This window comes from Mobula birostris, chromosome 7 (assembly GCF_030028105.1).
Source record: "Mobula birostris isolate sMobBir1 chromosome 7, sMobBir1.hap1, whole genome shotgun sequence".
NCBI lineage: Eukaryota > Metazoa > Chordata > Chondrichthyes > Myliobatiformes > Myliobatidae > Mobula > Mobula birostris.
Genome location: NC_092376.1, coordinates 183,709,590 through 183,736,428, shown reverse-complemented (window position 1 = coordinate 183,736,428; position 26,839 = coordinate 183,709,590). Strand labels below are relative to the sequence as shown.

Below are 26,839 nucleotides of genomic sequence, written 5' to 3'. Positions count from 1 at the left end.
TGAGTTCCACAGTTCAGGAGCGTAGTTCAGAAAGGCTGACCTGCCAATTATTTTTTGAGAGAGATTGTTTAAATTTAAGAGACTGGCAGACAAGACTTGAGAGCTTGAGCAGGGTTATAAAACAAAAGCGATTTTGTGATGCACTCCGGTCTGAGAACATTGAGTGCTTTAAAAACAAGAAAATTAAACGATACAGAAAGCCAGCGCAGAGTAGTTAGGACAGGAGTGATACACTCTCTCATCCTGGTTTTAATTGAAAGCCTAGGTAGGTCATAGTCATAGTCATACTTTATTGATCCCGGGGGAAATTGGTTTTCGTTACAGTTGCACCATAAATAATAGATAGTAATAGAAATAGTAATAGTAATATTACTATTAGTAAATAGTAAATAGTATTAGTCATAGAAATAATAAATAGTAATAGAATAGTAATAGAAAATAGTAATAAATAGTTAAATAGTAATATGTAAATTATGCCAGTAAATTATGAAATAAGTCCAGGACCAGCCTATCGGCTCAGGGTGTAGGATAGACGGATAGATAGATAAAGTAAATAAATAATGTATAAGAGCAGTAATGAGGTAATGTCCGTGTGTTCATGGACCATTCAGAAATATGTTAGTAGAGAGGAAGAAGCTGTTGCTAAAACATCGGGTGGACTTCTTCAGGCCCCTGTACCTCCTCCATGATGGTAGTCATGGGAAGCACACGGGTCCCAGACGGTGAGAGTCCTTACTGACGGGTGCCAAGTTCTTGCCGCACCGCCTTTTGAAGATCTAGTTGTGAGGGAGGGTTATGCCTGTTATGGAGCAGGGTGAGCCTTACAAACATTTGGCGGTCGGCATGGTAATGGAATGGTGAGTGCAATGTTATTACAACGCCAATAACCTGGGTTCAATTTCTGCCGCTGTCTGTAAGAAGCTTGCACATTCTCCCCATGATCGGGTGGGTTTCCTCCGGGTACTCTGATTTCCTCCCACAACCCAAACAAATACAGCTTAGTAGGTTAATTGGTCATATGCTATAACTGGGTGGCACGGCCTGGGCCTGCTATCCTGCAGTATCTCTAAATGAAATAGATAACCCTCTATAACCTTTTCCATCCTGTCCATTGAAGCCTCCAGACTCGGCAGTGACGCAACTGTTCAGAAAGCTCTCCACCATAAGTCTACTGATATTTGCAAGAGTCTTCAAGACCAGAAACTATTGCTGAAGATTCAGAAACAGTTATTACCCTCAGCCATCAGGGCTCTGGAGTCAGTGGGACAACTTCACGCAACTTCACTTGCCCCATCACTGAACTATTCCCACAGCCTGTGGACTCACTATCAAGGTTCTTCACCCCATGCTCTTGATTTCTATTATTTATTTACTTACTTATTTTTTATTTTTATTGTTATTATTATTATTATTATTATTTTCTTTTGCATCTGCACAGGTTGTTGCCTTTTAAACATTGGCTGTTCATCCATTTTGTTGGGTGTGGTCTTTTATTGATTCTATTATGTTTTTGGGGATTTACTCTGAATGCCCACCAGAAAATAATGTCAGGGGTATATATGGTGACAAATATGCACTTTGATAATACATTTACTTTGAACTTTGAGGGCTCTTAATGGTGGATTCAGCAGTGATGGTTGAGGCAGATCCATTAAGGACATTTAAAAGACTCTTAGGTACATGGATAAAAGAAAAGTAGTGCACTTTGTGGCTGAAAGGGATAGATTGACTGTGGAGTTTGTTAAAATGTTATCACAACATTGTGGGCCGAAGGGCCTGTACTGTGCTTTTCCATGTTCTGTATTCTGTGCTGCATGACTCTATGACTGTATATTAAAGTAATGCTTTTATTTCCCTTTATATATGCCGATGTAGATCTTCGACCACTGCCTGACGTGGCTATGACGGGGAACTGCACAAGGGATTGCACAGAGTTTGGCCATTCAGATACCTGTTGGATGCCAGGTCAACCGTCCCCCAACAGGAAGCAGAAAAATGTTCCCAAACTGTCCACTTTTGTGCCTTATGAAGAACGGGGGAGCCAGGATCGTCTGACCAATGGGAGCCCTCGGATCCCTGAGGACCGTAATGCCAAGATGGCCAACATCCGCTTCATACCAACGCATAGTGCCTTCCCCGGTTCAAACCACGAGCCCAGCAAGGATTCGACTCTGGAAGAAATTCCACTCACCCAACCCCCTGACTACCAACAGGCCCCCGGGCCTGCCCCCCAGAATTCCAAGCGTGAGATTTATCTCTAGGGAGCAATGGAGCCAGCTCTGTGCCTGTTTGAAGCCGTTTCAGCTAAGTGGAAGTGCAAGAGTTAAAGAGGTAGATGAAAGGGGAAACATTCGGAGAAGCAAAGAAACAAAGGCTTTATTGTCTGCACTACAATTCGAAGGAAAATTTAATTTTTCAAAGAATGGATGGGATTGAAATGGTGTGTTGTCCAGGGATTTCCATAACGTTGGCACAGCCTTGACCCCCACCCAGCACCGACAACAGAGACAAAATGCAGGCAGAACAGTGGTCAAAACTCAAGCATGGTGCTGTTTACCCCAATCGTTTCCATTGCTGCCAAACTTCTTAACTGCATGCAGTCAAATCATTTATTTTTAATTATGGGTTTGTGTGTGTGTGTGTGTGTGAATGAGAGTGTGTGTGTGTGTGTGTGTGTGTGTGTGTGTGTGTGTGTGTGTGTGTGTGTGTCTATGTGTGTGTACACATGAGGTCACTCACGCACGTGCTCGTGTGTGAAAGCCTGCATGATTGTGTGTATATTCATGTGTGATCAGTACATGTATGAGACTGTGTTTGTGAGAGAGTGTGTGCATGCATCTGCATGATTGAGTGTGTGCTTGGTACTGTATGAGTGTGCTTGTGTGTTCACATATGTGTGTGCATACACAGTTGTGTGTGTGTGTGTGTGTAAGCGTGAGTATTTGATACACGGGCAGAAGTGCTCATGTGCTTGCGTGTGTGTGTACATGATTGTGCTTGTGTATGTGTGTTTGGTACACGTATGGAGTGTGTGTGTGTGTGTTTCAGTGGTATGCATCACCCTACGTGAGTGGGGAGCCTGTGTGTTTGTGTGCGTGTATGTTGATAGGACGTGAGGAGGCCGAAGACATAAACCAGATGACATACATGGACACGTGGACACGCGTGTAGTTTTAAATGTGGCATCTCAGTGCATGGAAAACTCATCTGACATAATGCTGGCCCTTGCTATGGTGACCAATCGATGCAGTGGTACAGGAGGGTTGCTGTACATTTGTGGAAAAATGACTTTCAGTTAAAATATGAATTGCATCTCAGACAGTTCCAGGTTGGAGAGCTAAAATCAGCTCCATCATTCCTGCTTCTCAGCTGATTTCAACAAACCCATCTTAAACTAAAAAGATTTGTTTCCTCGTGTAAACAGTTTTAAAGGTACTGATGGAAAAGCCATCTTGAAACTGTAACAACTGTGAGAAACTTTTAGTGAGCCATGCTGGTGAATGAGCATTGAAAATAGCACCAGTAAATCCTGACCTTTATCTGTTCCACCATTCACAGTGTTCTCACATGATTTGTTTTGTTTTGGGAAGTGGAACTGTTTTACTTTTGGTATCTTGCATGGAGGTTGTGGTTTCTATCACTACATCGCTTAGGATCAGACCTTTGAAAAGTGGACATGTACATCACCTTGTCGTGTCAGAGGTCCCCTGGGATGAACGTGACTGCAAGTAATGTTGGCTCCTGTGGAAGATGAGCACAAGGGGACAACGGAGATACTTCACCCCTTTCTGAGCTCAGAACTCAGGATCTGAGGCCAAAACCAGAGCCTCACTGGAAATGGCAGCTTTTCACAGGAGATCCTGACATATTGTAAAGCATTACACATACAAAAGTTCCTACCCTAATTGATTTGAAGTGTGTGCTTATGCATCTTTCGGTGTCAGTGTCCCTGTGACTAGATATGTGCTCTGTGAATGGATATGGTTGTGTGTATGTGAATGTGCCTGTCACTTTGGTTGTGTGTGGTTGTAAGCGAATCTATGCCTTGCTGGGAGTATGCATCTGCAGGTGCTCATGTGAGTCTCTGTAGTCCTTTTTGAGTGGTTGTGTGCAGTTGTCTGCATGGGTGGGTGTGTGGGTGTGTTAGTAGATGGGTGCCTGTATCTGTAGGGGAAATGTGGTTGTGTGTGTGTGTGAGGGAGAGTTTGTGTGTGTATGTGTGTTTGTGTCTCTAGACATGTGTATCTGTGAATTCCCTTCTCACAATGAGGTGAGGAGGCATTAACCTCTTGAGGGAATAGTAGAGTGTGCAGATGTTTGGCTTTTGCTAGGTGTCACATGACCATGGATGCAGTAATGGTTCCCAAGCCCACATGGACAAGTAGAGTTACATTACTCTGAGATGTTTCTATTAGGCATTGAACACGGTGCCACCTTAAATCAAAACAAATAATAGATTCTTCTGATCCGAAGGCTGGGTGACCTCCCACCAATGCATTGGTTATGTGATTGGGCAGCTGACTTTGGTGCAGTGATGACACACCAGGGTCTACTCGCTGGATGGTAGTGAACACTTTTACTCATCCAGCCAGCCAACGCAAAACCCCATCAAAATTCATCAAGCCTACTTGATTGCCCACTTGGAGCTGGACACCTTATGGCATTTTGAACTCATTTTATAACCATTTATGGAACAGAGCTTTGCAGCCTAGTATTTTCATTTAGCTTTTTGGTTCAATGGCCCACTGATCCTCCTCTAATTATTGTTTCTACTGCTGTCATTGTCTGCAGTTATATCGCACTTTCTAATTGTACCCGCTTCACGACTTGTGAAACTCGATTCAGATAGACAGCGGTGTATATATAAAAAATGTTATGTTAGCATGATTAATGCTCAGTTTTCATGATAAAAAATTTGCATTTTTTTTGTGTGTGTATGTGTGCGTGTGTTGGCATTTGTTCTCGTTCCATTATCTGTGGCAGAATCCTGATGATTTGATGAACAGGTTGGGTCTAGGATTACCCCCCTCCCGGGTTTGTGACCGAAGTGAAGCAGGTTTTATCTTTGTGCCTTGATAAATGAAAAGCGGGGAGATGTGAGTCAGAATATACAGGCAGAGGGGGTGATGGGGGGGGGCGCAATTTGACTCATCCAAGTTTCTTACTGTGTCCTGCAATGCATTCACACATGTATGGTTCATTGTTCAGGACCAAGGGTCTACGCTGAGGAAAAATGTTGGTGTATTAAAGTTAATGGATGCCTTGGCATAGTATAATAGACCTTGAATCCATCCAATTTACACTGGAATGTCTCAAAAAGGATCTCTCTTTTTTTCTCAGATCAAGTAATTTGCTTGATGCTCTTGGCATAACAGGATTAAGAGAGCCTATGGATGTGGCATTGAAGGCAGGAGGATTAGTGGTCATACTTCCAGGGCTCTGCACCTCCAGTTCTCAGGAATTAGTGGAGGTGTTACCCTAGGAAAGGTCTCCTTGATGCCTGTCTGCTTTGGGCTTCTCAGCTCCCCACATTCACGGGGTTGACCTGTAGTCAAGGATCAAGCTGGAGTAACAATTGGAAGAATCTTGGATAAATCTCACCATCGTCCTTCAATCTGAAATCAATGCTGAAAAATTTAGGAAGATTGAACATTGAGAAGACTTGAGGTGAAATGCTAAAGGTGCCTTTTAGTACGATTAAGATACAGTTTAACTGATGAAGAAGTATTTTGGAATCAGACAAATTACAGGTACAATCAAAAAGATAAAGACACCCCAACCATGAACATACAGGTACCAAAAAAAAAATCCCCAGAATGTGTTGAGGTGGCAGAACAACTTTGTGGTATCTGAACAGGCCACTTCTCACGCATTTATAGGCAGAAGTAGTTGATGCATTTTTTTTTGTTTGTGTTTCATCCTAAGGAAACAGATACAGCGGTAGACTATGTATGTATTTTATAAAAGTATTGTGTCGCGGTGTAGCTTGCCCTGTGATACCCTGGACCAGAACTACAGTGGCACACGCATCTGTAGGAGGACCAGTACTTTCAGTGAGTCTATAGTATAGATCCTGTTAGCACCCTGATAAGAGTCCCCACAACACTGGGGAACGGGTGGAAAGCGGAAACCCAGAGTCCATGAGATTTGTCTAGGAACAAGCAGCTGATTGCTGTTTAGATGATTTGAACTTCAATGTTGGTTCTATTTATATAATTAATTTAATTGCTTGTATGCCATGTTTTTTGTACAGTTTTATGTACATGTAAATGTCGCTTTTATATAAAAACAATCAGCAAATGGAAGTATGTTACTATTTTTAGATGGATTAAATGTATAATCTGGACCATATTGTTAAGGGTGTTTGGAAACACGTAATGCTTCACTAGTTAATCCACTGGCTTCCTCTGTTACTTATTGAGATTTGCGTGGGCAGTGAGCACCTCCTCTTGGTTTATATCTTTTTTTTTCCTATGTTAAGCATGTAAACAAATTCTTGGCCCTCATTTGCTGAGCCATCAACAGAGAGAAAACACAATCATTGTAATTATTCCTTCCTTGAAGCTTTACAATAAAATGGAAAAATGATAAATCTGTTGTCTTTGAGACTCTCTCTCCGTTCAGGAGGTTTCTGGGATTTCTGAGGAGTTGGATTCTGCTAGGGAACAGTAGCCGTATGTTATCGAATAGGGTCATAGACCAACAGAGCAAGGAAACAGGACATTCTGCTCAAACAGCCCTAAACTATCCCATTCGCACGCATTTATACTCCTAACCTTTCCTCCTGTCCATTAACCTGTCCAAGTGTCTTTTAAATGTTATACACAAAACATTGGAGCAGCTGGACATTTACAGTACAAAGTTGCCTACACCAATGCTAATTGTCACATTGGGTTTGATTTTATATCAGTGGGTAATGGTGAAATATAAGCTGATTAAGTTTTCATATTGTTTGTGTGCATGCTGATTTACTGCACTCCCGCTCTGTGTGTCTGTCTGAGGACTGGACACACACACACACACACACACACACGCACAGTCACACACACACACACACACATGCACGCACGCGCGCACACACACACACACACACACACACACACACACACAGTCACACACACGCACACACGCACACACTCTCACACACACACGCACACTCACACGCACACGCACACGCACGCACACACACACACACGCACGCATGCGTGCGCGCGCACACACACACACACACACACACACACAGTCACACACACGCACACACGCACACACACACACACACACACTCACACGCACACGCACGCACACACTCACACACACACACACTCACACACACGCGCACACGCAAACACACTTCTGCCTCTGTAGACCATCCACTTCAAGATTCGACACGTTGTGCATTCAGAGATACCCTTCTGCACAACAATGTGTAATGTGTGCTTATAAGACCATAAGATATAGGAGCAAGGAGCAAAATTAGGCCATTTGGCCCATCAAGTCTGCACCACCATTTCATTATAGTTGATCTATTTTCCCTCTCAGCCCCAATCTCCTGCCTTCTTTCTGTATCACTTCATATCCTGATTAATCAAGGATATATCAACTTCTGCCTTAAATATGCCCAATGACTTGGCCTCCACAGCTGCCTGTGGCAATTAGTTCAACAGATTCACCACCCTCTGGATAAAGAAATTCTTCCTTATCTATTTTCTAAAAGGACACCTCCCCCTCTATTCTGAGGTGGTGTCCTCCGGTCTTAGAGATATCTCCCTCCCATAGGAAACATTCTCACTATATCCACTCTATTGAGACCTTTCAAGATTCGATGTTTCAATGAGGTCACCCCTCGTTCATCTGAATTCCAGTGAACACTGGCTCAGAGCCATCAAATGCTTCTCATATGACAAGCCTTTCAATTCTGGAATCATTCTCATGAACCTCCTTTGAACCCTCTCCAATGTCAGCACATACTTTTGTAGATAAAGGGCCTACCTTACTCCAAGTAATTCCTCAACAGTGTGTTATAAAGCCTCAACATTACATCTTTGTTTTTATATTCTAGTCCTCTGAAAATGAATGCTAACATCACATTTGCCTTCCTTACCACCAACTCAATCTATAAATTAACATTTAGGGAATCCTGCACGAGGACTCCCAAGTCCCTTTATACCTCAGATTTTTAAATATTCTCATCATTTAGAAAATATTCTACCTTTATATTTCTTCTACCAAATCGCAAGACCATGTACTTCCCGACACAGAATTCCATCTGCCATTTCTTTACCCATTCTCTTAATCTGCCTAAGTTCACTGTAGCCTCTCTGCTTCCTCAAAACTATTTGCCCCACTGCCTATCTTTATATTGTCCAAGACTTGACTAGAAAGCCATCAATTCTGTCATCTAAGTCATTGACACATAACATAAAAAGAAGTGGTCCCAATTCAGACCCCTTTGGAACACCACAAGTCACCAGAAAAAGTTCCCTTTATTCCCACTCTTTGTCTCTGACAATCAGACAATGCTTCATCCATGTTTGTATTTTTTCTTTAATACCATGGGTTCTTAACTTGTTAAGCAGGCTCATGTGTGGAACCTTGTTAAAGGCCTTCTGATAATCCAAGAACACAACACCAACCAATTTTCCTTTGTTTATTCCACTTGTTCTTTCTTCAAAGAATTCCAACAGATTTTCCCTGAATGAAACCATGCTGACAATGGTTTATTTTATCATGTGCCTCCATGTACCCCCAAACCATATCTTTAACAATTAACTCCAACATCTTTCCAACCATTGAGGTCAGACTAACTGGCCTATAATTTTCTTTCTTTTGCTTCTCTTCTTTCTTGAAGAATGGAGTGACATTTGCAATTTTCCATTCATCTGGAACCATGCCAGAATCAATTGATTCTTCAAAGATCATTAATAATGCCTCCAGAATCTCTTCAGCCACCTCTTTTAGAGCCCTGGAATGTATACCATCTGGTCCAGGTTGATTTATCTACCTTCAGACTATTCAGTTTCCCAAGCACCTTCTCCCCAGTAATGGCAAATTCATACACATCTGCCCATTGACACACTTGAGCTTCTGGCATACTGCTAGTACCTTCCACACTGAAGAGTGATTCAAAGTACATCTACCATTCCCTTTGTCCCCCATTACTACTTCTCCAGTATCATTATCCAGGGGTCCACTATCTATTCTTGCCTCTCTTACAACGTTTGTATCTGAAGAAACTTTTGGTATCCCCTTTAATATTATTTACTAGCCTACCTTCTTATTCCATGTTTTCCTTCTGTATGACTTTTATAGTTGCCTTCTGTTGGTTTTAAAAGCTTGTCAATCCTCTAATTTCATATTAATTTTTGCTCTATTATATGCTCCCTCCTTAGCTTTTATGTTGGCTTTGGCTTTGACATCTCTTGACAGCCACGGTTGAATTATGCTGCCTTTAGAATACTTTGTCCTCTTTGGGATGTATATATCCTGCACCTTCAGAACTGCTCCCAGAAGCTCCAGCCATTGCTGTTGCGCCACCATCCCTGCCAGTGTTCTTTTCCAATCAATTTTGGCCAGCTCTTCTCTCATTCCTTTGTAATTCCCTTTATCCTACTGTAATACCGATACATCTGACTTTAGCTTCTTCTTCACAAATTGCAGGGTGAATTTGATCATATTATAATCATTTACCCCTGAGAGTTCATTTATCTTAAGCTCTCTTATCAATTCCAGTTCATTTCACAACACCCAGTCCAGAATAACTGATCCGCAAGTGGACTCAAGCATGAGCTGCTCTAAAAAGCAATCTTGTAGGCATTTTAGAAATTTCCCCTCTTGCAATCCAGCACAAACCTGATTTTCCCAATCTATCTGCATATTGAAAACCCCCATAACTATTGTAACATTGCCCTTTTGGCATGCATTTTCTATCTCCCATTGTAATTTGTAGACGATATCTTTACCACTGTTTGGGGATCTGTATATACCACTCAGGGTCTTTTTACCCTCGGAGTTCCTTAACTCTACCCACAACAATTCAACATCTTCTGACTCTATGTCATCTCCTCCTCATGATTTGATTTCATTTATTATCAACAGAGCCATACCATCGCCTCTGCCTACCTACCTGTCCTTCTGATACAATGTGTATCCTTGGATGTTAAGCTCCCAGTTATAATCTTCTATCAGTCACAATTCCGTGATACCCACAGCGTCATACATGCCATCTGTAACTGTGCTACAAGTTACATAGAAACATAGAAAATAGGTGCAGGAGTAGGCCATTCGGCCCTTCGAGCCTGCATCGCCATTCAGTATGATCATGGCTGATCATCCAACTCAGAACCCTGTACCTGCCTTCTCTCCATACCCCCTGATCCCTTTAGCCACAAGGGCCATATCTAACTCCCTCTTAAATAGAGCCAATGAACTGGCCTCAACTGTTTCCTGTGGCAGAGAATTCCACAGATTCACCACTCTCTGTGTGAAAAAGTTTTTCCTCATAGAAGTTCATCTACTTTATTCTGTATACTGCAGGCATTCAATTAGTAGGGAAGTGGTGTTAGGTAAATTGAGGGGATTAAAGGCAGATAAATCCCCAGGGCCAGATGGTCTGCATCCCAGAGTGCTTAAGAAAGTAGCCCAAGAAATAGTGGATGCATTAGTGATAATTTTTCAAAACTCGTTAGATTCTGGACTAGTTCCTGAGGATTGGAGGGTGGCTAATGTAACCCCACTTTTTAAAAAAGGAGGGAGAGAGAAACTGGGGAATTATAGACCGGTTAGCCTAACGTTGGTGGTGGGGAAACTGCTGGAGTCAGTTATCAAAGATGTGATAACAGCACATTTGGAAAGCGGTGAAATGATCGGACAAAGTCAGCATGGATTTGTGAAAGGAAAATCATGTCTGACGAATCTCATAGAATTTTTTGAGGATGTAACTAGTAGAGTGGATAGGGGAGAACCAGTGGATGTGGTATATTTGGATTTTCAAAAGGCTTTTGACAAGGTCCCACACAGGAGATTAGTGTGCAAACTTAAAGCACACGGTATTGGGGGTAAGGTACTGATATGGATAGAGAATTGGTTAGCAGACAGGAAGTAAAGAGTGGGAATAAACGGGACCTTTTCAGAATGGCAGGCAGTGACTAGTGGGGTACCGCAAGGCTCAGTGCTGGGACCCCAGTTGTTTACAATATATATTAATGACCTGGATGAGGGAATTAAATGCAGCATCTCCAAGTTTGCGGATGACACGAAGCTGGGCAGCAGTGTTAGCTGTGAGGAGGATGCTAAGAGGATGCAGGGTGACTTGGATAGGTTGGGTGAGTGAGCAAATTCATGGCAGATGCAATTTAATGTGGATAAATGTGAAGTTATCCACTTTGGTGGCAAAAATAGGAAAACAGATTATCATCTGAATGGTGGCCGATTCGGAAAAGGGGAGGTGCAACGAGACCTGGATGTCATTATACACCAGTCATTGAAAGTGGGCATGCAGGTACAGCAGGCGGTGAAAAAGGCGAATGGTATGCTGGCATTTATAGCGAGAGGATTCGAGTACAGGAGCAGGGAGGTACTACTGCAGTTGTACAAGGCCTTAGTGAGACCACACCTGGAGTATTGTGTACAGTTTTGGTCCCCTAATCTGAGGAAAGACATCCTTGCCATAGAGGGAGTACAAAGAAGGTTCACCAGATTGATTCCTGGGATGGCAGGACTTTCATATGAAGACTGGATGAACTAGGCTTATACTCGTTGGAATTTAGAAGATTGAGGGGGGATCTGATTGAAACATATAAAATCCTAAAGGGATTGGACAGGCTAGATGCAGGAAGGTTGTTCCCGATGTTGGGGAAGTCCAGAACGTGGGGTCATAGTTTGAGGATAAGGGGGAAGCCTTTTAGGACTGAGATTAGGAAAAACTTCTTCACACAGAGAGTGGTGAATCTGTGGAATTCTCTGCCACAGGAAACAGTTGAAGCCAGTTCATTGGCTATATTTAAGAGGGAGTTAGACATGGCCCTTGTGGATAAAGGGATCAGGGGGTATGGAGGGAAGGCTGGTGCAGGGTTCTGAGTTGGATGATCAGCCATGATCATAATAAATGGCGGTGCAGGCTCGAAGGGCCGAATGGCCTACTCCTGCACCTATTTTCTATGTTTCTATGTTTCTATAACACCTTCAGAATTGCGTCCACCATTTTCAATTTTGTCCGGTTATTTGAGTTACTGTCACCTTCTTGTCAGCTTGAACCAGTCTGAGAATTCTCCTCTGACCTCTCTCATTAACAAAGCATTTTTTTGCCCACAGAACTGCCACTCACTGGATATTTGTTTGCTTTTCACAATATTCTCTGTAAACTCTATGAACTGTTGTGTGGGAAAATCCCAGAAGAAAAGTAGTTTCTGAGATACTCAAACCACCCTATCTGGCACCAACAATTATTCCACGGTCAAGTTCACCTACATGACATGGTCCCCATTCTGATGTTCAGTCAGAAGAACAACTAAACCTTTTGACCAGGACTGCATGTTTTTATGCAATGAGTTGTGACGACATGAATGGCTGATTAGATATCTGCAGGTGTACAGGTGTACTGAATAAATCGGCCACTGAGTATATATTCACATTGATGAAAAGCTGGGTATGTATATATGTATACACACACACACTCACACTCACGCTTACACTCACTCCATAATGGGGCCAGAATAGGGAGGACTTCCCAGTGACCTGACCCAAATTTACTTCTCAATAAACATAACGAAAATATCAAATGTTGATTGACACATTACTGTAGCTGAGAGCTTAAAATTCTCATTTCCTGCAAATGGGTTAACAGATAAATATTGGGCGGAGTGTTTCAGGAATTCCTGAGAACGTGACTGTTGTTATGGGAATGCCAGTTTATTGTTTTCGTTGGGACAGCTCTAATTCAGAAGCAACCATTTAAATCAGGTTTGCTCTGGGATTGTGTCACAAAGGGGAGAAAGGGGATGCTTGTAGAATAAGCTTATGAAGAATTACTAAAACATTATGCCTTTTACCTCATGGTAGAGACTATGGAAAGGTGGCAGGAGGGGCTGGTGTTTTATCTGTGAGCATGAGCACCAATTTCTGCCCCTTAATCTATACCATATTCTCGTTTCAATTGACTCAGTTATTCTTAGTCGTAGATCATCGTCATAGAATACTACAGCACAGAAACAGTCTCTTTGTCCCATCCAGTCTGTACTGAACAAGTTCCCCGAAACTGCACTGGGGCCATAGTTCCCCATACCCCACCCATCCATGTACTTATCCAAATTTCTCTTAAATTTTGAAACCAAACTCTCAACGATCACTTCCACTTGCAGCTTGCTCCACATTCTCACCCCCTCTGAGTGGAAAAGATTCCCCCTCATGTTCCCCTTAAAGATTTGACCTTTCGCCCTTAACCCATGACCTCTAGTTCTAGTCTCACCCAGCCTCAGAGGACAAGGCTTACTAACATTTGCCCTATCTATACACTTAATAACTTCTGTCAATTCTCTTACGCTCCAGGGAATAAAGTACTAATCTATTCAACCTTTCTCTGTAACTAAGGTCCTCAAGTCCCATGTTGTTTAGTACAGTTTTTTCTAGGAATATGAGTATCATTGGCGTCATTACCCAAAATCTACATTCCCCAGAGCAGCTAGTGTATTGGGCCACTTCAGTGGGTAGGTAGGAGTCAACCACATTACTACGAGTGTGGAATCACCCATAGCTTTCACTGGGGACAGATGGTAGGTGGACTTCCTTGGATAACCTCAATAATGCAGTAATCACATAAGATTCACAGTCATTACCATAAGACTATCAGACATTGGAGCAGAATTAAGCCATTCAGCCCACTGAGTTTGCTTGCTTGCTACTTTTTTAACACACCACTCACAGACTATAGTAATCACATACATTTTTTTAGTGGGGCAGCACAGTAGCGTAATACCTTACAGCGCAAGCTGTAAGATCAGAGATTGATTCCCACCAGCTTCTGTAAGGAGTTTGTACGTTTTACCCATGACCACGTTGATTTCCTCCAGGTGCTCTTGTTTTCTCCCTTATGCCAAAGACGTACAGGTTAATGTTAGTGAGTTTTGGGCATGCTATATTGGCGGTGGGAACGTGGCAACGCGTGCAGGCTGCCCCTAGCTCATCCCTAACGCAAGCGACACAATTCACCAAATCTTTTGATGTACATGTGACAGCTATTTTCTTATTCCAGAATTATTTTTTCACTGAATTTAAACTCTTCTATTTCCATCTTCAGATCATGTGCCCAGGCCTCTGAATTTCGAGATCATTATACAAGTACTCTGTACTCTCCACCCATTGTAGAGAGATCACTATCTAAATCAAAAGTATCCCAGCTGTTTAAAGTCATTGAGTCAAGGAGTAATACCTCATGGGAACAGGCCTTTGACCAAATTATATCCATGCCAATTAAAATGCCCATCTAAATTAGTCCCATTTACTTGCATTTGTCCCAAGTCCCTCTAAACCAGGGGTTCCCAACCTTTTCTATGACATGAACCCCTATCATTAATTAATTCAAAGGTTCAAAGGTTCATTTACTATTAAAGTATACAACTCTGAAATTTTTCTTCTCCAGATAGCCATGAAACCAAGAAAGAAAAGAAAGGCAGCAACCAACAAATGCCCCCATCTGCACAAAACAAAAGAACAAAAACAGAACAGGCACATCAACCCTAAATCCTCCATCCCCACACACAAAAAAAAATGAGAAAGATCAGGCAAGAAACAGTGAATACAAAAAAAACCATAAGTCTGAAAAGAAGTCCACAGTCGAAGTCCACATCCAAAACGCAGAAAATCTGGGCAATATTCCCCCTCTCCATAGCAAAGTGATCTCACCAGCAATAAAAGGGAATAAAAAGGATAAAAAAGATTCAATAAACAATAAAGTTCTATTTATTGAGATACAGCACAGAAAAAGCTCTTCCAGCCCTTCAATCTGTACTGCCTAGCAACCCCTGATTTAACCCTGACTTAATTACGAGACAATTTACAATGACCAATTAACCTATCAACTAGTACTTCGCAAAGCCGCAAATGGAACGGTTGTGAGTGGTGGTAAAAATCTTCTGAAGTGTATATATTTCAATGCTAGGAGTATTGCGGGGAAGGCGGACGAGTTGAGGGCGTGGATTGACACGTGGAATTATGACGTTATAGCGATTAGTGAAACCTGGCTACAGGAGGGGCAGGACTGGCAGCTTAATATTCCAGGGTTCTGATGTTTCAGATATGATAGAGGCAGAGGAATGAAAGGTGGGGGGTAGCATTGCTTGTCAGGGAAAATGTTACAGCAGTTCTCAGGCAGGACAGATTAGAGGGCTTCTCTACTGAGTTCTTTTGGGTGGAGCTGAGAAACAGGAAAGGTATGGCACGTTAGTGGGGTTGTATTATAGACCACCCAACAGCCAGTGAGAGTTGGAGGAGCAAATCTGCAGAGAGATAGCAGGCAACTGCAGGAAACATAAAGTTGTGGTGGTAGGAGATTTTAATTTTCCGTATATTGATTGGGACTCCCATACTGTTAGGGGTCTAGATGGTTTAGAGTTTGTAAAATGTGTTCAGGAAAGTTTTCTAAATCAATATATAGAGGTACCAAATAGAGGGGATGCAATATTGGATCTCCTGTTAGGAAACGAGTTAGGACAAGTGACGGAAGTGTGTGTAGGGGAGCACTTTGGTTCCAGTGATCATAACACCATTAGTTTCAACTTGATCATGGACAAGGATAGTTCTGGTCCGAGGTTCTGAACTAGAAGAAGGCCAAATTTGAAGAAATGAGAAAGGATCTAAAAAGCGAGGATTGGGACAGGTTGTTCTATGGCAAAGGATGTGATCAGTAAGTGGGAAACCTTCAAAGGAGAAATTTTGAGAGTGCAGAGGTGTATGTTCCTGTCAGGATTAAAGGCAAAGTGAATAGGAATAAGGAACCTTGGTTCTCAAGGGATATTGCAACTCTGATACAGTAGAGAGAGTTGTATGACATGTATGGGAAACAGGGAGTAAATAAGGTGCTTGAGGAGTATAAAAAGTGCAAGAAAATACTTAAGAAAGAAATCAGGAGGGCTAAAAGAAGACATGAGGTTGACTTGGCAGTCAAAGGGAAGGATAATCCAAAGAGCTTTTACAGGTATATTAAGAGTAAAAGGATTGTAAGGGATAAAATTGGTCCTTTTGAAGATCAGAATGGTTGGCAATGTGTGGAACCAAAAGAAATGGGGGAGATCTTAAATGGGTTTTTTGCATCTGTATTTACTAAGGAAACTGGCATGAAATCTATGGAATAAAGGGAAACAAGTAGTGAGATCAGGGAAACTGTACAGATTGAAAAGGAGGAGGTGCTTGCTATCTTGAGGCAAATTAAAGTGGATAAATCCCCAGGACCTGACAGGGTATTCCCTCAGACCTTGAAGGAGACTAGTGTTGAAATTGCAGCATCCTTGGCAGATATATTTAAAATGTCAGTGTCTACGGGTGAGGTGCCAGAGGATTGGAGAGAGGCTCAAGTTGTTCCGTTCTTTAAAAAAGGATTGAAAAGTAATCCGGGAAATTATAGGCCAGTAAATTTGACATTGGTAGTGGGTAAGTTATTGGAGGGAGTACTAAGAGACAGAATCTACAAGCATTTGGATAGATAGGGACTTATTAGGGAGAGTCAACATGGCTTTGTGCGTGGTAGGTCATGTTTGACCAACCTGTTGGAGTTTTTCGAGGAGGTTACCAGGAAAGTGGATGAAGGGAAGGCAGTGGATGTTGTCTACATGGATTTCAGTAAGGCCTTTGACAAGGTCCCGCATGGGAGGTTAGTTAGGAAAATTCAGTCGCTAGGTATACATAGAGAGGTAGTAAATTGGATTAGACATTGGCTCAATGGAAGAAGCCAAAGAGTGGTAGTAGGGAATTGCTTCTCCGGGTGGAGGCCTGTGACTAGTGGTGTGCCACAGGGATCAGTGCTGGCTCCATTGTTATTTGTCATCTATATCAATGATCTGGATGATAATGTGGTAAATTGGATCAGCAAATTTGCTGATGATACAAAGATTGGAGGTGTAGTGGACAGTGAGTAAGGTTTTCAGAGCCTGCAGGGGGACTTGGATCAGCTGGAAAAATGGGCTGAAAAATGGCAGATGGAGTTTAATACAGACAAGTGTGAGGTATTGCACTTTGGAAGGACAAACCAAGGTAGAACATACAGGGTAAATGGTAAGGCACTGAGGAGTGCCGTAGAACAGAGGGATCTGGGAATACAGATACAAAATTCCTTAAAAGTGACATCACAGGTAGATAGGGTCGTAAAGAGAGCTTTTGGTACATTGGCCTTTATTAATCAAAGTATTGAGTATAAGAGCTGGAATGTTATGATGAGGTTGTATAAGGCATTGGTGAGGCCGAATCTGGAGTATTGTGTTCAGTTTTGGTCACCAAGTTACAGGAAGGATATTAATAAGGTTGAAAGAGTGCAGAGAAGGTTTACAAGGATATTGTCGGGACTTGAGAAACTCAGTTACAGAGAAAGGTTGAATAGGTTAGGACTTTATTCCCTGGAGCGCAGAAGAATGAGGGAAGATTTGATAGAGGTATATAAAATTATGATGGGTATAGATAGAGTGAATGCAAGCAGGCTTTTCCACTGAGGCAAGGGGAGAAAAAAACCAGAGGACATGGGTTTAGGGTGAGGGGGGAAAAGTTTAAAGGGAACATTGTGGGGGGGCTTCTTCACACAGAGAATGGTGGGAGTATGGAATGAGCTGCCAGACGAGGTGGTAAATGCGGGTTCTTTTTTAACATTTAAGAATAAATAGGACAGATACATGGATGGGAGGTGTATGGAGGGATATGGTCCATGTGCAGGTCAGTGGGACTGGCAGAAAATGGTTCCGCACAGCCAAGAAGGGCCAAAAGGCCTGTTTCTGTGCTGTAGTTTTTCTATGGTTTCTATGGTTTCTTTGGATGTGAGAAGAAATTGGTGCACCTGGAGGAAACCTATGTAGTCACAGGGAGAATGTATAAATTCCTTACAAGCTGCAACAGGAACCGAGAGGTCCATGGACCCCATGTTGGGAACCAAAGCTCTAAACGTTTTCTATCCATGCCCTGTTCAAATGTCCTTTAAATGTTATTATTGTACCTGCCTCAACTGCGTATTGTGCAGCATGGTGGCGTAGCAGTTAGCATATTGCAATCACAGTGCCAGCAACCTCGGTTTCACTCTGCTGCTGTCTGTAAGGAATTTGTGCAGACCCCTCCCCTCATGACCCTATGGGTTTCTTCTGATTGCTCCAGTTTCGTTGCACAGAGTTAGAATTAGTGAGTTGTAGGCATGTTATGTTGGTGCTGGAAGCATAGCGATACTGGCGGACTTCCCCCAGCATGATCCTCGTTGGGTTTTTAACTGCTCTTTCAGCTTTCCTTACTGCCTTAGCTGAGGGTGTCCTATCAGGTCCTAAACTGTACGAGGCATTCAAGAGGCAGTCAGATCCAGCCCAAGCCATTGTTTACACAGTGTTTTTCTCGGAGCATGATCTCAGCTGATTGGCAGCTTCCTCTTGAATCCTGTTTGCTTTTACTTAGCGGCTTTCTTACACTGTTTGAACAAGGCAAGTCATGAGTGAATGAACACTCATCTCCTGACAGCTTATAAACTAAAGCAAGTAGCACACGTGTATTTAATCCAGTTAACACCAGAGAGATACGGTACATTTTTGCAACACCATCAGTAACATGGCCACTGAAGCAGATGTGCATGGTAACTCCGCATTTGCGTTCTGAGGTCCTTCAGGGCAAAATAAGCAACAATTCAACGGTGTTTGTGACTGTAAAAATCAACAGAGGAAAATGAAGCACTGATTCCCAATATTTAATATAATAACTTGAATATGTTTTGCAGCAGAGTTTAACTTGAGCAAAGAATGCAAGACAGTACAGCACAGGCACAGGCCCTTTGGTCCACAATATTATGTTAGCAATTAAATGCCAAGCTAAACAGATCCATTCTGCCTGCACATTGTCTGTATCCTTCCGTTTCCTGTGTATTCATCTGCCCATCCATGAGCTTCTTGAACACCTCTGTTGTAATTCTCTCCACCACCACCAGAGGCAGCACATTATACGTGCCCTTTACTCCATGTAAAACTCTAGCCCCACATATCTCCTTTGAACTTACAACCCCTCACCTTAAATGATTGTATTAGACTCTTTTCTACCCGGGGAAAAGGTTATTGGTTGCCTACTCTATCTTTGCCTCTAATAATCTATAAAGAGCAAAAGGGATCAAAGGAGACTATGGAACAAAATTAAGACCGTAAGACCATAAGGCCATAAGACAAAGGAGCAGAAGTAGGCCATTCGGCCCATCGAGTCTGCTCCACCATTTTATCATGAGCTGATCCATTTTCTCCTATTTAGTCCCACTCCCCTGCCTTCTCACCATAACCTTTGATGCCCTGGCTTCTCAGATACCTATCAATCTCTGCCTTAAATACACCCAATGACTTGGCCTCCACTGCTGCCCGTGGCAACAAATTCCATAGATTCACCACCCTCTGACTAAAAAAATTTCTTTGCATTTCTGTTCTGAAAGGGCGCCCTTCAATCCTGAAGTCATGCCCTCTCGTACTAGACTCCCCCATCATGGTAAACAACTTTGCCACATCCACTCTGTCCATGCCTTTAAATTAAGCCATGCAGTCCATCGGATGTGCTCCACCATTTCATAAGGGCTGATACATTTCCCTCCTGCCTTCTCCCCACAACCTTTTAAGCCACGTGTCCTCAAGAATGAATCAACCTCTGCCTTAAATATACCTGGTGACTTGATCTCTTCAACCGCCTGTGGTAACAAATTCCACAGAATCACCACCTTCCTGCTAAAGAAGTTCTTCCTCTCTATTCTTAATGGACGCCATCTATTCCTTGGCTGTGTCTTCTGGTCTCAGACTCCCCTAGCATCAACAGGAAAATCCTCTCCAAACCTACTCTACTGAGGCCTTTCAACATTCAAAAGGTTTTGGAGAGATCCTCCCTCCTTTTTCTGAATTCCAGGGAGTGATGGCCCATAGCCATCAAACGCTGGTCTTGTGATAAACCTTTCAATCCTGGAATCATTTTCATGAACCTCCTTTGAACCCTCACCAATGTCAGCACATCCTTTCTAAGATAAGGAGCCCAAAACTGCTAACGTTACTCCAAGTGAAGTCTCACCAATACCTTATAAAACCTCTGCATTGCATCCTTGTTTTTATATTCTAGTCCTCTCGAAAAGAATGTTAACATTGCATTTGTCTCTATCAGATCTCCTCTCAGCTTCTGCTGCTCCAGAGAAAATAATCCAAGTTTGTCCAACCACAAACAAGAGGAAATCTGCAGATGCTGGAAAGCCAACCAAAGTGTTGAAGGAACTCAGCAAGCTAGGCAGTATCTATAGAAAAGAGTACAGTCAACGTTTTGGGCAGAATCCTTCAGCAGTCCAATACAGTACGCCAATGGTACTCTTTTCCAAAGATACTGCCTGGCCTGGCCTGCTGTGTTCCTCCAGAACTTTGTGTGTGTTACAAGTTTGTCCCACCTCTCCTTTTAGCACACACTTCTCTCTCTGTCACTCTCACAATAACTCCTTGCCTGCTCCCCATCTTCCTCTGGTGCTCCCCTCCCCCTTTCTTTCTCCCTAGGCCTCCCCATGATCTTCTCCCTTATTTAGCCTTGTATCCCTTTTGCCAATCAACTTTCCAGCTCTTAGCTTTATCCCTCCCCCTCCTGTCTTCTCCTATCATTTTGGATCTCCCCCTCCCCTTCCACTTTCAAATCTCTTACTATCTCTTCTCTCATTTAGTCCTGACAAAGGGTCTCGGCCCGAAATGTCATCTGTGCTTCTTCCTATGTTTGCTCTCTGGCCTGCTGTGTTCCAGCAGCATTTTGTGTGTGTTACTAGAAGTATTTGTTGTTTTGTGGCAGCGGTACAGGGCAAGACCTAAAAATCATGATGGGTCACAAAACATAAGTAAATAATTCAAAAGAGGAATATCAAGGTAGTATTCATGTGTTCATGAACCGTTCAGACCGTAAGTCATAGAAACAGAATTAGGCCATTTGGCCCATCGAGTCTCCTTTTTCATTCCATCATGGCTGATTTATTATCCCTCTCAACCCCATTCTTCCGCTTTCTCCCTATAATCTTTGATGTACTTATTAATCTAGAGTTTATCAACTCTGCATTAAGTATACCCAATGAAATCTGATGGCAGTGGGGAAGAAGCTGTTGTTAAAACTTAAGGTGAGAATGCAAGCTTCGGATCAGAACCAGATCACCCATGATATAGTTAAGAGATGGAGCAGCTTTGTGAGGCCAAGTCCTCTCCTGCTCTTAATTCAATTGCAATAAAATAGAATTTCAGAAGCAGTGTATTCATGTGGATACTAATCTATTTCATGGTTGATGCTCCTTCATCTTAATCTGAGGTGTCCATGTCAACATCAAACGCCACTGGAAACAGGCTAACATTCACCCTGTGGCATCACGCTGTGCATTCAATGGCAGCTCCGTTTTACCTGCCTGACTGCAGTTTGAGCTGCTTCCCTGTCATCTTTTAAGGACCGAATTTGAGAGAACACTGCGTGCAAGGCAGTATTTCCACAGGACCCGACAAATTCAGAAGAAAGGAGCAAAGATACTGTGGAAGGCTATGGGAGATTAGTCACTAGAAAGCAGAGACCAGCAGGGTATAGTTTTAATAGAACATTCTTGCAGAAAGAAAAGGCCAAGCTTCAGATTGCTCAATTGCTCTCAGCAAATATATAAATTATAAAATCAACTGATGATACAGGAGACTCCTTGGTTCAACAGACTATGGTGGTTCTTTGATTTGAAAAACTACCATGTGCCCTGAATCTTCTGCATCTTGTAGGGGGTGGAACAGTAGCCTAGTTGATAGCATAATGCTACAACAGCGCTAGCGACTTTGGTTCAATTCCCACCGCTGTTTGTACATTCTCCCTGTGACCGCGTGGTTTCCTCGAGGTGCTTCAGTTCCCTCCCACATCCCAAAAGGTGTACAGGATAGGAAGTTGATGAGTTGCATGGGGGTAATCGTGTGACGTGGGCTCATTGGACTGTAAGGGCCTGATACTGTGCTGTATCTCTAAAATAAATAAAAAATAAAGATAATAAATTGCTGTTAGCCAGCTTAGTTCAGTTTTGTTCAATACTTCTCCCTCTATCATTCTTTTTTTTTTTGAAAGGTATTACTCAATTCATTTCTGTCACTTTTTCAGGCTGTGCATTCTGGATCAAATAACTCAGAGCATTAATTGAAAAATAAATCTATAATTTTATTTTATTTGCCAGATAATTTGTGGGAATGCCAAACAGACTAGAATGAGTACCTGATCTTTGCTATTCTTATTAATTGATCCTTGCAGAATCCTGATGTGAGCCTCATGCGTATATTTCAAATTGATAAATGTTGTTCCCAATGAAGCTCCGTCTTTTAACACTGGCTGGGAAATTAATTTTTCATAGTGTTTTTAAAACAGAAATACATGCTCCTCTGATGTACCTGCTGGTAAATTCATTGCTCTGTGGTTGAGGAATCTACTCCGAATGCTTTACAGTATGTGCCTCTCAATGTTTCAGAAACAGCTTCTTCCCATCCACCATCAGATTGCTGAATAGACAATGAACCCATGAAGACTACCTCACTATTTTTCCCCTCTCTTTTTGCACCACTTAGTTAATTTAATTTTCTTTTTTATATACATTTCTTATTGTAATTTATAGCTTTTATTATTATGCATTGTAATGTACTGCTGTTACAAAATAACATAATTTACAGCATATGCCAGTGATATTTAAACTGATTCTGATCCTGTGAGGATGAGAGGATGATAGAAAGTACAGAGGTGAATAGGTGTAGAATCTGACTTCACCGCAACTCCGCAGAAAAACACTGAGGTTATGTTATTATTTAATTGGCTGAATTTATCTGGAGCTTAATTGGTATTGAACAGCTCACACTCAATGTTTTAGGAATAGATTCTACCACTCTACCATCAGATTTCTCAATGGTCCAGGACCCCATGAACACTACTTCACTATTCAACACACATCAAAGTTGCTGGTGAACGCAGCAGGCCAGGCAGCATCTCTAGGAAGAGGTACAGTTGACGTTTCGGGCTGGGACCTTTCGTCAGGCCTAACTGAAATAAGAGCTAGTAAGAGATTTGAAAGTGGGAGGGGGAGGGGGAGATCCAAAATGATAGGAGAAGACAGGAGGGGCAGGGATGGAGCCAAGAGCTGGACAGGCGATTGGCAAAAGGGATATGAGAGGATCATGGGACAGGAGGCCCAGGGAGAAAGAAAGGGGGGTGCGGGGAGAAACCAAGAGGATGGGCAAGGAGTATAGTGAGAGGGACAGAGGGAGAAAAAGGAGAGAGAGAAAAAGAATGTGTGTATATAAATAAATAACAGATGGGGTACGAGGGGGAGGTGGGGCATTAGCGGAAGTTTGAGAAGTCAATGTTCATGCCATCAGGTGTCCGTGTTTTTAAATTCACTGCTTCACTATTGCTCTTTTGCATTATTTATCTTACAGTATCTATCAACCCATCCACCTATCTATATCTATATATATTAGTCTATATTTATGTATATATAGTTATAGATATAGATATATAGCGAGGATGTCAAAGACTTTTGCACTGTAATACATTTGTCAACGTGGAGTGGGGAGCAAGTTTGTAAACCTGGCAGGAGCAAAGGGAGTTGGGAATGGGAAGGGTGGAGTGCTACAGGATGGGTGTGGAGTAGATGGCAGAGAAGGAGTGCTGGGGTGGTGGTTGGTGCGGAAAGCAGACACACCCGGCCCTGAAACACCAAGCAAGGGCATTTGATTCTGAACAATTAGTTTATTGATCATTACAGAATGTCCCTCTGGTGCTTCTACCTTCCTCCCCTCTCCCTTCTCCTTTTCCCAACCATGATTCCTCTCTCCCTGCCCCTTTTCCACTCTCAGTCCACAATAGAGACCCATATCAGAATCAGGTTTATCATCACTCACATATGTCATGATTTTTTTTGCAGCCGTAATATAGTGCAATTCATAAAATTACTACAATACTCTGCAAAAGTGTTTGGCAGCCAAGTTAGATAGGTGTGCCTAAGATTTTTGCAGAGTACTATATGTACTTATCTGTCAACCTATTCATTTATAAACATTAACTTTTATGTCAATCACTGTCCTGCTGCCATTAAACAACAAATTTGACAATGTACTGTATATCCATGATAATAAATCTTAGTCTTGCCAATTTATCGTTGCACCATAGAAAGCATTCTGTCTGGACACATAATATCTTTGTAAGGCAACTATTTTGCACATGAATTCATTGCTTTGCAGCAGCACTATAGTGCAGAGTCATAAAATTACTGTAAATAATAAAAATAAATAGTGCAATTAAAAACTGAGGTAGTGTTCATGGGTTCATGGTCTGTTCAGAGGGGAAGAAGCCATTCCTGAATCATTGAATGCAGGTCTTCAGGCTCCTGTACCTCCTCCCGAATGGTAGCAAATAGAACTGCATTCTATTTTTCAATAGTGGTGTTACATTTGCAGGAAATCATAAACACAAAGGATTCTGCAGATGCTGGAAATCCAGAGTAACACACACAAGATGCTGAAGGAACTCAGTGGATCAGGCAACAGCTAAGGAGAGGAATATATAGTCAATGTTTCAAGCTGAAACCCTGTCCTGATGAAGGGTCTTGACCCGAAACAGTTTCTTCTTCTCCATAGATGCTACCTGACCTGCTGAGATCCTTCAGCACTTTGTGTGTGTTACATGTGTAGTTTTACAAATCTCTGGAACTTCAGAGTCCAGGTACTCTTAGTAGCTTGCAACTAATATGTGCATTGTTTTTTGCAGCTGATTTCAACCTAGGATGTAAACCATCAGATGCAAGAGTTGATATTCCAGAAGGGATCAAAATATGTACATAACCTGAGATTCATTTTCTTGCGGGCATACTCGATAAATCCACAATAGAATAACAACCACAAAACAATCAATGAATGTTGAATCAACTTCAACATTCAACTAGTATGCAAAAGGCAACAAACTGTGCAAATACGAAAAGAAATAATGATTGTAAATAAATAAGCAATAAATATCAAGAACATGAGATGAAGGGTCCTTGAAATTGAGTCCATAAGTTGTGGGAACATTTTAATGATGGGTCAAGTGAAATTCGTAAGGTTATCCCCTTTGGTTCAAGAGCCTGATGGTTGAGGGGCAGTAACTGTTCTTGAATCTGGTGGTGTGAATTCTGAGGCTCCTGTACATTCTTCCTGATGGCAGCAGTGGTAGTGAGCATGTCCTGGGTGGTGGGGGTCACTGATCCACTGACAGCATCTCATGTAGATGTGCTCAAAGGTGGGGAGGGCTTTACCTGTGACGGACTGGGCCATATCCACTACTTTTTCAAGCAGTCTACATTCAAGGGCATTGGTGTTTCCATAATAGGCTGTGATATAGCCGGTCAATAATAAGAAAAATGAGTTTCCTAAATACTAATGAAAACTTGAAATTAAAAAAAATCAATCCCCACATTTAATTTGCTATTTAGCTTTGTATAATTAAAATATACCCCTCAAATTCCTTTTAAATCTTTCCTCTCTCACCTGAAAGCTATGCTTTCTTGTTCTTGACACCAAAACTCTGGAAAGAGATTGAACACATGCACCCTGTTTTTTTGTAGATTATGAAGACACACAGTCCTCTTTTAGTGTCATTTAGTAATGCATGCATTAAGAAATGATACAATATTTCCTCCGGTGTGATATCACAAAATACAGGACAGACCAAGACTGAAAAAACTAACAAAACCACATAATTATAACATATAGTTACAACAGTGCAACAATACCATAACTTGATGAAGAACAGTCCATGAACACAGTAAAAGTTCAAAGTTTCTCAAATGTCCCACATCTCACGTAGACAGGAGAAGGAAGAAAAACTCTCCCTGCCATACCCGACCACGGTCCGACTCTGAGTCATCCGAAAACTTCGAGCTCTGATCAGCTCTCCGACATCGAGTACTGAGCGCCATCTCTGTCCGAACGATTCGATCTCAATCTTGGTCACCAACAGCAGTCAAGGCCGGGGATTTTGAGGCCTTCCCTCTGGAAGATTCCTGACCACGCAGTAACAATAGCAGCAAACTGGCGTTTCAGAAATTTCTCCAGAGGAAATTATACCACAGACCAACACCCTTAAACAAGGGATCCATGTCCCCCAGGCTGGGAACTCCTGATCTAGGAACTGTGTTGCACATGAAAACGCCAGGAGATCAGCGGTTTCTGAGAGACTCAGACTATCCCATCTGGCATTCTGCAGTCAAAGTCACTTTGATCACATTTCTTCCCCATTCTGGGGTTTGGTCTGACACAAGTGAACCTCTTGACCGTGTCTGTATGTCTTTATGCATTAGGTTCCAGCCACATGATTGGCTACTTAGATATTTGCATTAAGGAACACTTGCACAGGTGTACCTAATAAAGAGGTCACTGAGTGCACGAACATTTGGCTTCTTTTTTATCTCCTCATGCTTCACTTATGTCTCTTTACAACATTTTGGCCAGTTCAGCAATTTAATAAGCTTCACAGCTGCTGGCTAAGGCAATGTGTGAAGAAACATCCTTTTTTTTAATGAAAGCACCAGTTAGCCTTCATTTCACCAGTTTTATTTTAAACAAAATGGATGAATTGTTGAAACATTGCTTTATCAATT

The 26,839-nt window shown here is 42.1% G+C and overlaps 1 protein-coding gene across 4 annotated transcripts in view; it reads left to right on the top strand.

Annotated features, from left to right (window-relative positions):
* The window catches only part of LOC140200617 (protocadherin-1-like), a 514,369-nt gene extending 507,794 nt beyond the window's left edge, over positions 1–6,575 (top strand). For 3 of the 4 annotated variants that reach the window (XM_072264180.1, XM_072264179.1, XM_072264177.1), the window contains exon 4: positions 1,864–6,575. In XM_072264180.1, the coding sequence (XP_072120281.1) occupies positions 1,864–2,261 (398 nt within the window). In that variant the 3' untranslated portion in view covers positions 2,262–6,575. The remainder of the gene's footprint in view (positions 1–1,863) is intronic. The other variant, XM_072264178.1, reaches the window with a different exon arrangement.
* Positions 6,576–26,839: the final 20,264 nt, after the last annotated feature.